Genomic DNA, 12,911 nt, shown 5'->3' with positions numbered 1-12,911 from the left:
TGAGCTTCAATTCAGAATTAATTCTCTCTTCAACTTACTTATTGTGCTACCTGGAAGTTTCATTTTCTTTTTGTAGTCGACTTGGTTTGGGTTTTGAGACCGGGTCTCACTCTATAGCACAAGCTTGTTTTGAATTTGCTGCATAATCTACTCTAGCCTTTAATTTGTGATTCTCCTGCCTCAGCCTCCTGAAATTCAAGCAAAAGTAGTCAATCATGATGTCCAGTGAAAGTTTAGGTTTCTAAACTTCAGCTCTGATCATCTAATTTCCTTTCACCTTTAAATTCTTACTATGGTTACCAAGTAAAGTCAAATGCCCTTAACATGGTGTGTGCCACTGGAGGACCAGGGGTTAGACAGATCCCTGATGGGCAGACATATAGGGAGAGGACCCCCAAATAGATACTGAAGATGGCAAACTTCCAGCTTATTCCTCACCCTCCTGACCTGAGCAGTAAGCTTGGTATCTCAAAACAAAGACTTCATGTGCTTTCTCCTCCCACTGGTACATCCCTTCTCCACCCCCATCAGTGAACCAGCCCAACAAGTCAGGGCTGGATCAGGCAGGACATGCTGACATCAATGTAGGCTTATCAGCCTCCCTGTCTGTTAGGTTTCAAACCCAGGACCAGAACCCTAACCCTGTTAGTATACAGGAAATTTCACTGGCCTGCTCTCAGGGACCTAGCAACAGTTTTTGTCATCACCTGCCACAGCCAGGTGCCCCAGGTGTGTGCTGTGGATAGAGAGACCTGGCCACCACTCCAGATCTTTCTCTCTGTGTGTATTCCTCCTCTCTTTTCTCTGAAAACAGTCAGTCTCCTTCGCTCACTTCCTCCCTCCTCTCTCCTCTGCCTTCTCTCTCTGTCTCCCTGTTCATGATTTCTCTATCTTTGTCTCCTGAGACAGGTGAACCCACCTGAGAGTTGTTCCCAAATACAGCTTTTATACTTTTAGAGCTTTTACACTTTTAATTTGGCTTGAATTTGCTTATCATGTCAGCCAAGAAAAGCTATTATCTTGGTGCTGAAACCCAGGTCCCAGAGTTGAAACCTAAAACTGCCTTTGTTCAAACTGACCAGCCTTAACTAAATTGGGGAAGGAAAACCCCTCAAAGACCCTGAGAACCTCCAGCCAATGAGGAGAGACCACCTGGTTTTTGGTTCCTGAGACCCACCTTTGCTTTGCAGGAGGTCTTTCTCTAGATTGGCCTTGCTGAGTGTATGTGTGCTCACTCCCTCCCATTTTTTTTTATAGATTTATTTATTTATTACATGCAAGTACACTGTAGCTTTCTACGGACACTCCAGAAGAGGGCATCTGATTTCATTATAGATGGTTGTGAGCCATCATGTGGTTGCTGGGCATTTTGAACTCAGGACCTTCAGAAGAGCAGTTGGTTAAGAGCTCTTAAGTGCTGAGCCATCTCACCAGTCTTACCCCCTTTAAAGCCTTTCTCCAGCTGCTGATTCTGTCCATCCATACCTGAGATTTCCCTTGTTGCTACCCATTGCACATGAAAGGGAGTGGGGTTGTGTGGGTATGTGTTTGTGTGTGTGTGTATCTTTAAATTCTTTAATTGCCAGACAAAACAAACCTGACTCAGACCTCTAGATGACAGCAATATTTCTCACACAATATGTTCTAATCTATTATTCTCCTCTGAATTCGAACCATGAACCACATGTGGCCTTCAACACATCCTGCAGCCCAGACCTGGATGCCTGTGTTCACATTTTCATCTCCCCCTCCTCTTCCTGTTGAATGTACCTCATGCTTAAAAGTCCAGCCATTTTACTCAATAGACAATCCAGTGAACCATACAGGGTGAGATGCATACAGAAAAACACAGAGCATAGGAATATGTCGGTGATAGATCTCATCAAAGAAAATTCAATATAGTGTGCAGGTTAAAGGGAGGGCAATCTCAGACGAGTGACAGAGAAAGACTTCAGAGGAGAGGGTGTTATTCTAAGTCTTCAAAGACAACCTGGGAGGTTAGCAGAAATCAGGGCTGTGGTGTGAAGTGAGGCTGTCAGTGTGTGAGCCTAAACCAGCAATCCTCACCATAGGTCTTAGCATTCCATCGAGCTGCTTTGGGGGCCAGGGCTGGGTGCAGGATGGGATGATAACAAGCTATACCGGAAATCCATTGTTCTGGAGGCAGCTAGTCAACCTTGCTAGACTTAGGAAAGTCTGCAAAGGGGTCACCGGAGAGAGGTCCTTGAGCATTCCACAGCAGACTTCCTGGTTCCTCTGCCAGAGGGTGAAGTCTGTCACCTTCCAGAGTTGAAAGAGACACTGGAACTGTGCAAGGCCTCTCTTCCATCTGGCAGCTCCTTCAGGATGCCTGTGCCCTGTTTGCCTTAAAAAACTAGGGAAGTGACTAAATGTCCCGTACCAGATGTCTTTCTCAGTCCTCAGAGAGCTAATCAGATGTTACAAGTGGCTAGAGGTGCTTGGGAAAGTGTGGGTGAAAACCTGACTTTTCAGATGATGATGATGATGAAGGTGGTGGTGGTAGTGCTGATGTCGAATAGTCTATGAGCACAAAGTTTGTAATTTAAAGATCTGCATTTTAGGTCAAAGATTTTTCTTTGTATTAGCACATAATACTATTGTTTCTTAAAAAGAAGAGGTGGTTATGGGCTCACACAGTTTCTGAGTATCCTTTTCCATATAAACTGCTGGCAGCTCAGTCCAGAGCTGGCTCACCAGGATAAAGAGGATGCTGGTCACTACAGCTAGTGAAATAAGATCAGTGAAGAGTCATAATTTTTCTTTTTATATTAGAACAACCTTGGGAACATTGTTTAATCTAGATCCTAATTTCCGTATTATCCTACTGGAGGTAAAAAAAATATAATAGCTTCAAATTCTTGATTAAGTTTAGATGTGAACACTAGCAATTGTGTTTTTTTAAAAATGGATTGACATTTTTACAAAACTGTTATAAAAAGCCACTATTTCTGCTTTAACTTTTAAAAAGACTTTTTATTTTATGCTGTGTCTGAGTGTTTTGCCTACATGGGCATCTGTGCAGCATGTGTGTGCATGGTATCCAAGAAAGTCAGACAAGAGTATCAGGTCCCTTAGAACTGGAGTTACAGATGGTTGAAAGCTATCACATGGGTACTGGGAACCAAACCCTGGTCTTCTGCAACAAGTACTCTTAACGGCTGAGCCATGTCTCTCGACACCCCACCTTCTTTTATCATTCACTAGTGTAAACTGGAGGATGGGGAACTTCAGTTGAGATCTCAGGGCAAACAAAAGCAGAGTTGGGTAAAACACTTCCACATATGAATGACGACTGAAGTCAGATCCCCAGTATCCATATAAAATGCAGCAGCTGGCCTATAATGCCAGCATGCAGAAAGGAAAGACAGGAGATCCCTGAATCAATCGGGCTAGCTACACTAGCAAAATTCCTGACCTCTAGGTTCAAAAAAACAAAAAGCAGTCAAGAAAGACCCTCAGTGTTAGCCACTGTCCTCCACACATGTATACTCCCCAAATTGTAGTTTTTGACATGTGTGAACACACACACCACATACATATACATGCAGAAAAGTAAACAAGCAGAAATGAACATGTAGGAACTGAAAGAGAAATAATAGATCCATAGAGAAATACATGCTTGGAACAGAGAGAAAAAACTGAAGCAAGTACATAAGCGAGAGACTCCAGTCAGGCTTAGGTGAGAACTCCGTGACCTCAGCGTTAGCTCTTTGCTGAGGACAGAAGGAAGGGTGGAGCATGCTATGGACCTATGTCACCAGGCCACTGCCTCTTGGACCTTTATCTGCTAGGATCTTGTCCTTAGCACAAGCTCAATGATGCTCGCATGAGAGTACTTTGGGGGTTTGCTGTGCAGTATACAGGCTGGAACTGGCATCAAACTTAGAGGGTTTGGGTTTTAGTTTTGTCTTCATGGTCAAGAATAAACACCACTCCTTCTCTGCCTACAACATCTCCCATTTTTTTCTTGGCTGAAAGGCAAGCAAAGAGCCATCTTTGCAAACAGTCTTTATCCGCCGTCCTTACCTACGATGCTTATTTTCCCTTGCTGTTTCCATTCAATTTTGCTCCAGTTTGCAATATTCTCACTGCAGCAGTTCAACGATATAGGATTGTTATCACACACCACCTTTCTTTCTTCCTTGGCCAAAATCCGGATGGGAGTGACATCTAATTTTCTGACTGTTCCAAATTCAAAAATATCCAATGTCACATTGCAACCATACATGCCTGCAAAGAATACACAAAATTATGAGTTATTATCACTCTTGTGAGTTTTCTTTAATAGAACTGAGCCTCATTTCCTGTGCTGTGGCATCTGAGACTTGACACAAGGGCCCCTTGAGGAATGTTCAGAAACTGTCAAGCCAGTGCAGAGATGTCTGATGACAAGAGGTAAAAAAGGAGAAAGGGGGTATTCTCAGGGTCATACGGGGAAGTGAAATTGGTAAGTCTTGGAGAGTTGGGGGACCATGAATAATTCGGGTGAGCTATTTAACCCTGTGGTAAAATTGGAACATTCAAAGGTGTGATCAGATCATGGATCTATCGTCCTCTTTCTTGAGTGGAGGGACAGAGTGGGTCGTCCTCATATCTGGTCTTAAGTGGGGTTATTAAATACTAGAATGTGGCAGGCTCCTTGTTAATCTCTGAAGAACTAAAAGTTATGTTTTTGTGGTTGCCTGGAGGAGGTTGGAGGGTGGGAAAAGGCCAAAGAGAGGGACTGCTATGGGGAAACACAGTATTTGAGGAGGCTGGATATATTTCCACCTTAATTTTAGTGATCCCTTTTCAAGTATATGTGTCAAAACTTAACACAGTGTATACTTAAAGTATGTATAGTATGCTATATGCCAATCTCATCTCAGCAAACTAAATTTTATAAGGTAGATCAAGATGAAACAGCATAAAACCATTACTATGTACTGTGTAAAATTAAAAATAAAACCACTGCATTTTAAACATCATTTAAAATAGTGCCCTGGGTCTTTGGGCAGATGGTTCAGTGGTCTGCTGTGGGAGCATGAGGATCTGAGTTCAGATTCCCAGAGTCCATAAAAAACGATGGAAATGGTAGCGTGCATTTGTAACTCTACAGCCAGAGAGGCAGAGACACATAGGTCCTCAGATCTCACTGACTAGCAGATTGCTCACTGCTGGATTCAGTGAGAGAGACCCTGCCTCAAAAACCAAAATGGGAACAACGAAGAAAGGTAGCCTGAAATCTAGCTTCCTTGTGGCAATGTACACATACCCATGCAACATATGCATACACACACATGTACATACATACACACAGATACATACACACACATGCACACATATATAAACACACATATACACATATGCACACACATACACACATATGTACACATATGCACACATACACACACACACACACACACACACACACACACACACACATGAAAACATGCCATGGGGCGAATTTTCCATTGGAATAGGAGCCATCAGGCTTCTTGTGAACAGCTCACTCTCCAACCCCTGTTCTGTGGGCTGCTTCTCTGAGCACACCATTCAGTTCCTCACACAAGTCTCTGATCCGAAACCCACCTGCATCGTGCTGTGTGAAGTTGTAAATGGTAAGGCGGGTGACCAGGCTTATATTGTTGACTGTGGTGTGAATGGAGAATTTGTTGCTGTTCTGGATGTCAGAGCGTTTTTCTCCATAGTACCAAGACGTGTTGGAGGTCACAAATTCAGTTTCACACTCGAGAGTTACATTATCTCCTTCAAAGATGAACTCTGGTATGACAGTGAACTTTGTTTCATCTAGAAATTCAAAGAAAAAGTTTGAGGATTACACATCAATGATGCAAACCCTGGGGCTCTGCAGGCTTTTCCTCAAGGATTCTTGAGGGCTTTTCTTAGCATCTGTCTGCAACAGTCTTGCCCACACGCTCCCCTTACCACTCTCTGAGTAACAACCAGAGCCCATACCTGAATCCCATCTGTGAAATGGAACATAGTATCTCAAGACCTGGATTTTTCCACCACTATTTTAAATGACCTGGAGCAGTACTTTGGAAACCTTCCCATGCAAGCTTGAGGCGTTGGTGAAGTATGGATAGGTCTTTGTAGGGCTAGTGTGGTGCGGATATGTTCTAAGACTCACCCTCTAACTCAATAATAGAGCCCTGTTTAGTATCTTACTGTTTCTCCACAGTGATAGCCTTACATGTATGGATCTTTTCAATATATGAACGTAGGCATTCACAAGCCCCGTAGTTCTAGTATGACCCCCGTTCCCGTCTCCCTGATGCTCCTGCTGCAGTAATGTTAGTCAGAAAGAGACAGTTGGCATACAACGTTCCAGACCTCTGTACTAGGAAATATTACCAAGATTTCCTAGCTCTTTGTCTTCCACCTCACTTTTTTTAAAGTATAGAATGTATTAGATTTCATTATGGCATTTTTTGCTTGTTTGTTTAATTCAAGACAAGTTTTCTTCCTATAGCCCTGGCTGTCCTGGAACTCACTCTGTAGACCAGGCTGGCCTTGAACTCAGATATCTACTTGTCTTTGACTCCTAAGTGTTGGGATTAAAGGCATGTGCCACCACTGCCTGCCTCATTTTGGCACTCAAAAGAAATTGTTTTTGTTGCTGAGTCTCTTCTTCCCAATTTCTCCCTCATCCTCTTCCATAACCAGGAGCTTCCTTTCTTCTTACATTAAAAGTTAGAATCTATATATGAGAGAGAACATGCAATTTTTGTTTTCCTGAGTCTGGTTCACCCAGCTTAGTACTTTCCAAATTCTTCTATTTTCCTAGAATTTTCATAATTTTAGTGTTCTTGATAAATTAAGAAAATTTCATTACATATATACATATACATATATATATGCTGAGACTTCATTATCTGCTTATTTGTTGATATCTAGGCTGATTCTATTTCCTAGATCATGTAAATAGTGCAGCAGTACACACAGATATACAAGAATCTCTGGTAGATTTCCTAAGTTTAAGCAATACCATCACATCATGCCTACTCCAAATGAACAAGCCATGTGGGGTGCGATAATGCAGTAGGCTCTACTTACTGCTTGATGCTCCTTGGAAGGAGTTGTAGTCCATTTTGTAAGTCTGGTTGAGGTTCTGTATGACTTGCTCATTGGCCTTATGAATTGATCCAGGCAGTGGTGGTGATTTAACACGGACTACGTAGTCCACAACAACGCTGCCTTTGCTGCATAGAGACCACTTGGTTCAGTAAAACAGTAATTAATCTAGGAGAGTCTAGATCCTTGTGGTTTATTGCACAGAAAAGCAAAATAGCAGAGGCCAACTGAGTTCCATCATCAAGGAATCACTTAAACAAGCCTGTCTTTAAATGTTAGCCAACACCCGAGGCAAGACTTGCCCAATAATATAAATAAGAAAAGTGACTATATAAAGAACAATGAGCTGAATTCACAAGGTCCAAACATCCTGAGATCCTGTCTGCCTATCAGAATCTTCTAGTAATGTTTTTAACATTACTGTCTAATACAACTCTATTTTAACATTTCAAACTCTCAGAACTCGAGATGTATTTCTGTTTGCAAAAGTCTTTTATGCATGAGACGAACACACCTTTGGGTTTCCTCACCGCTAAAGGGTAAGAATTCATCTGGGGTCCTTTTCCAGTTCACCACTGTGCTCTGGTGGTCATAGCTCTCACCTCTGTCAAGCTGCTTCTGCTAAGGACCCCACTTGATAACCCATGGATGTTTTGTCTTTTTCCCTGGTGTATTGGTTTCTGCCCTCATAGAAAAAATGAGAAAATTACATCATTCTTACGTGAACTGTGTCACAGTCACCGATCTGAATCCTGGTAAAGTTTTGTAACCCGCTTGGAACTGGAAAATAAAGCAAGAGAACAATATGAGACTGGTCAGAGATATCACAGGTTTATAGGTACAACCTGGGTAAGGCTTTATTTTGTCTATTTTGTTAGTGGTGGCATGACCAGAGCTTTGAAAGAGTAATTTCTAACAACTCGTGTTGGTCTTTAGAGAAGCACACAGTAGATTAAGTGCACAAAAAGGCTGCAAAGGAAAATGCAAGAGAAGAGTATAGGGCTGTGGGGCAGGGAGAACACAGCATCAAACACCAAGTGGAAGAGAAAAGGAAGGTGGAATGAAAGGATCCTACGCCACACCTGACAATGTTCAGAAAGACCTCCCAAGGACATTTAAGAGTCTTTCCAGACATATAAAAGCTATGTGTATTCTAAGTAAGGAGTAGAAACCCATTCCTGAGTGTCAGAGACAGCCCTTGGGGCTACTTACTGAACCAGAGCCAGAGAGTTGGAAGTCAGGAACACCCACATAGCCACCTTCCCACTTGTCCCCCACCTTAACACCAGTGTGACTTTGGTGAAGCCAGCTTCATTTGCCAATAGGACATGTTTGTATTGTTGTCCTGAATATCAACCCCAAAAGAATTCCTCACCTACTCAAATTACATGACCAGGTGTCATAGTTAGCTGTAAGTGTCACTTCCCACAACCTAGGATTACCTACAAAGACAGTCTCTACTGAAGGAATACCCAGGTCATGTTGGCTTGTGGGCATATCTGTGAGGGACTGCCTTGATTGATAATTGATGTAGGAAGACCTAGCCCACTGTGGGCAGTAGCATATATAGGCAGAGGGTCCAGAGCTACATGAGACAGGGGAAAGCTAAGTGAAAATTAGCAGCAAGAAGCAGGCAGTATAGATGGACTCATTCCTCTCTATTTTTGACTGTGGTTATAATATGCTTAGCTGATTGAGTCTCTGCCTTTACTTCCTCAAAAAGACAGACTGTGACCTGCTATTTTAAGGCAGACAAACCCTTTCTTCACTTAGATTCCTTTGATTCAGAGTTGCTTTTATCATAGCAACAGAAATAAAAATGAGGGCACCAAGAAATCTACAATATGTGTTATAGGCCTGGCACCTGGGTGAGTGAGACTCTTATATGATCCCGTAGTCCCTTAAACATATATAATTTAGTGACTGGTACTCTATGTAGAATTATTATACTCCAGAGGTGTATGTCAAAGGACTCTATAGAATCAATATTCCATTGAGGCACGATGGAAAAATCATTATTTTTTGTATGGCATACTGAGTTAGGCAGGGGACTTCTCCTGCCCTGAGGACTAGGAGTTACGGAGAGTCACTACCTCACCCCATGTATAATAGCAGTCACCACAACAATTAGGAGACAATGTTTGAAATACACCAACTCAAGCAAAGCGTTTACATTTGAGTGCCTTAATCTGATATCAAGCATTGTATCACTGCATCTGGGAGACGGTTAACACTGGCAGAGGCATCTCTGGTTTTACCTTAGTAACAACAGGCTGATCCTGGAGTGAACACCTAGTGACTTCCAGGCTAGAGAAGTCTAAAACTCTCTGAGATCAGCCTTGAGGTGGGCTACCCAGTGATGTTAGAAGTCCTATTTGTGTAGTAAAAAAAAAAAAAAAAAAAAAAAAAAAAAAAAAAAAAAAAAAAAAAAAAACCTAGCCATTTAGGAGCCAGTATCACTCACTGGGCAGAAGGTGCGAAGCTACACAACAGAGGAGAATGTGAGACTGCCGGAGGAATAGACCTGAACCAGTAACCTCTTCTGGTCCAGGCCTCTGAATTTCTCTTAGTGAAGGGATGCCACCAAATGTTACCTAAATCATTTCTACTCAAGGGAGAAGTCGTCCTGATAGGCCAAGGTGACATCCTAGTCCTCTGAATGCTGTTTAATTTGAGTACTTCTTAATTCTCCTCAGGTGGGTTTACATGACTTCAAATCCTTACACCTAGGGCATGTTCACGTTAGCACACTGTCCACTAGGAGTGGGAAGGACTCCATTCCTCCTAAGTAGTTTCTTGGGTAAGAGACTCCAGCCGCCCATACCTACCGCTCTTTCCAGATCAGTCTTGTAGGACCTATAGAGGGCAGAGGATGTGTTCTTTAGGTCTTCTTGAAATCCTATGTTCAATCTGACTTTGATTTTTAAGGCAATGTATGCTGAAAGACACAAGGAAACGTAAATACCTCACTGGTGTTTGAATACAGACAAGACAGACATTGCCTTGCAGTAAAGTTGAAGACGCATTCAGCAAATAGGTAAAGAGCAATTGCATACCTTCTGGGAGCTGGCAGAAAGGTCCCTGGGGAGGAAGCCCTTTCAGACAACTGCAGTAGCTGCCTGGCAGGGCACTGTCATGCTCTTGACAAGTGAGAGAGTGGAGACACCTTTCCTCGGGCCACTGGTATCCTTTCTCGCAGAAGCACAAGAGGTCATTTCCAGCAGGAGTGCAGACTGTCATCAACCAAAAGAGTAATGCAAGACAAGGTAGTCACCGCCCTCACATTTGCAGATTGCGGGTATCTATGCTGATAGGAAATCCTAGCTCAGTTCCACAATGACCTTCTAGAAAGTTCAGTAGCATTGCATGAGATTCAAGGGAGCCTATATGGATACCAAGCCATAGATGAAGTCACCAGAAAGGTGATGATATTGAGTGGCTGCAGGCTATTAAGTCATTTTTGATATATTACACGGCCACTAGGTGTCTGTGATGATTGGATCCCTTTATAGAGAGCAGTAGTGGTTCTCAACCTGTGGGTCCCAACCCTTTGGTAAACCTCTGTCTTCCAAAATATTCATGTTATAATTCATAACTGCAGCAAAATTACAGTTATGAAGTAGCAGAGAAAATAATGTTGGGGCTCACCACAATATGAGGAACTGGATTAAAGGGTGGCAGCATTAGGAAGGTGGAGAACCACAGAGAGACTATTGAACAGCCTTTCATGGTGCCTTCTTATAGAACATGGTAAAAATGATGGTATAATTAAGCATATGTTCCCTTTATCTATGTCTGTCTGCCTATTTATTGGTCTATCTATCTATCTATCTATCTATCTATCTATCTATCTATCTATCTAACTAACTATCTATCATCTCTCTCTCTCCCTTCCCTTTATCGCTCCCCCATTTCTCCCTCCCTTCCTCTCTTTTCCTCTGGGAAAGTTGGCTGTCTGGTACAAAGACCAGGAGGAAGAGAACCACATGGTAAGGAATTAAGGCCTCCAAATAATAACTATTTAGGAAGAACAGTCTGCAAAAAGATGCCTGATGAACTTGAAAATGACCAATCTATTAGAGCATTCAGATCAAAGTTTCTAAGCTAGAACCACCAATCTAGGTACTACTACAAGACTCCAGGCCCCAAGAAACCTTAAGATAATACATGTCTGTTGCTCAATAGTGCTAAGAGAGATTTGTTACATGGAAATAAATCATAAATACAGAATGCAAATAAATAGCCTTTACATTTCAAGTCAAAAGAACAGTCCAAAGGGACTCTAATCTCACTAGGGTCATTCTAAACAAAGAAAAAACTGCTCTGCAAGCAGAGACCCTTGAATCCGTTTCTCACGTTGGACCAAAGAGACTGTTCTGCAGAAGGGGCCCTTAGAATGCTGCTACTCAAAGCAAACAGTTGTCTCTGAAATAGGAAGGACAACCAAGTTACAATGGTGCTTTCCAGTTTGCAGAGCTTTTATAGGAAAAAGGGCAGCCTCATCTATGGGACATGGAGTCCTCAGGTGGAGTACCTTGAGACAAAGGAGGAATGTTTAGTTTCACTAGGGAGTTCTCAAACACATAGGCAACATGGGAGAACTTTGCTTACTGTATTAAGTGCTTTGCTTCTGATTTAAGTGCATGCCTGGTTCCTATTTCCTGACCTACAACACCCCAAAGGAAAGAATTTGCAGCTCATAACATACTGAACTGTGCCTACACATTGTTCAGAAGGAAAGGATCCAGTAACTTGTCAGAAAGGGTTTGCCAATGTCTTATTGGTCACTTTGTGACAACCACCCAGTAACTCGTTGGTCATCATTTAAAGTAAGGTGACCGGATGAGGAATTTATGGGTAGTGAGTTCATTCTGGGAGGTATGGGGTCATAAAGTCACACAGTGGTCCGGTTGGGTCATTATGCTTGCCTTTCATGTTTAGTTTGATTTAGTTTTGTTTAGTTTGACAAGCAGGACACCTGCCTTTCTCCTGATATTCCCACTCATGCACCCTCAAGCAATGCACATCTCACTCACCTGTGGTCATTGCTATGCTCAAAATGTCAGTGCCGTTTCCTTGAATTGGAAAACTGAGACTGTTCAAGTGAGCCCTGATGGACTCCAGGAATGAGACATTTTCAAAACTGATCTCAATATCCACCATGTATTCTTCTGCCACAGGATCACCCACTGCAACTAAAAGGAGAGTGCATGAAGACCATGAGTGTTTGCGGAGCTAGCAGAAGAGAGCCTGGTGAGTATGCAGTAAAGTAGATTCTGGGCATATCAGTCCATCAGAATGAGTCCTTTTAGAAAAAAAGAAACATTTAGTAACATCTCCCAACTCCTACCCTCAACCTTAATGTCTGAGGCCAAAGGCCATGTGTGAAGAACAAATTGTCTTTGGGACAAGAATAATAGGAGTGACCTGGAAGGAAGGCTCTCTCGCCACTGCAGTCAATAAGAGTTCTGATCTCCACACGCAGGAGTGAGTTGCCATCCTTATAACATTGTATAGTTGGTTTGCATACAATCTAAGAGCTAAACAGACATGCTTGAAACCCTTCCAGAGCCCCACCCCCACACACAGTTAATTTCCTTCATCTTTAAATTGTACACAAGCACCCAGTATGTGCATTCTTAATTGTTGTTTCATATCTCTGGTGTCCATATCAAGCGGTGGTCATCAAAAGTTTGGCTACTTGAAATGCAAAAGAAGGCCTAGTTCTCTGTTGCTTTTCCAACTTGTCTCCAGGCAGCTGAACATCAGGTCTCCAAATAAATCTGCCCCAAACACACACACGGACACACACA

At 42.4% G+C, this 12,911-nt stretch overlaps 1 protein-coding gene across 4 annotated transcripts in view; it reads right to left on the bottom strand.

The window, feature by feature from the left end:
• Positions 1–12,911, bottom strand: part of Adgrf5 (adhesion G protein-coupled receptor F5) — a 100,447-nt gene that overhangs the window by 27,197 nt on the left and 60,339 nt on the right. For all 4 annotated transcript variants that reach the window (XM_031346732.1, XM_031346733.1, XM_031346729.1 and 1 more), the window contains exons 4-10: positions 12,135–12,293; positions 10,155–10,331; positions 9,927–10,036; positions 7,820–7,878; positions 7,081–7,226; positions 5,593–5,811; positions 4,048–4,251 (exon numbers count right to left, since the gene is read on the bottom strand). In XM_031346732.1, the coding sequence (XP_031202592.1) occupies positions 4,048–4,251; positions 5,593–5,811; positions 7,081–7,226; positions 7,820–7,878; positions 9,927–10,036; positions 10,155–10,331; positions 12,135–12,293 (1,074 nt within the window). The remainder of the gene's footprint in view (positions 1–4,047; positions 4,252–5,592; positions 5,812–7,080; positions 7,227–7,819; positions 7,879–9,926; positions 10,037–10,154; positions 10,332–12,134; positions 12,294–12,911) is intronic.

The sequence above is a fragment of the Mastomys coucha genome, unplaced genomic scaffold (genome assembly GCF_008632895.1).
Source record: "Mastomys coucha isolate ucsf_1 unplaced genomic scaffold, UCSF_Mcou_1 pScaffold3, whole genome shotgun sequence".
NCBI classification, from domain to species: Eukaryota; Metazoa; Chordata; class Mammalia; order Rodentia; family Muridae; genus Mastomys; species Mastomys coucha.
Note: the sequence above shows the minus strand (reverse complement) of the source record. Positions and strands in the feature narration are given on the sequence as shown.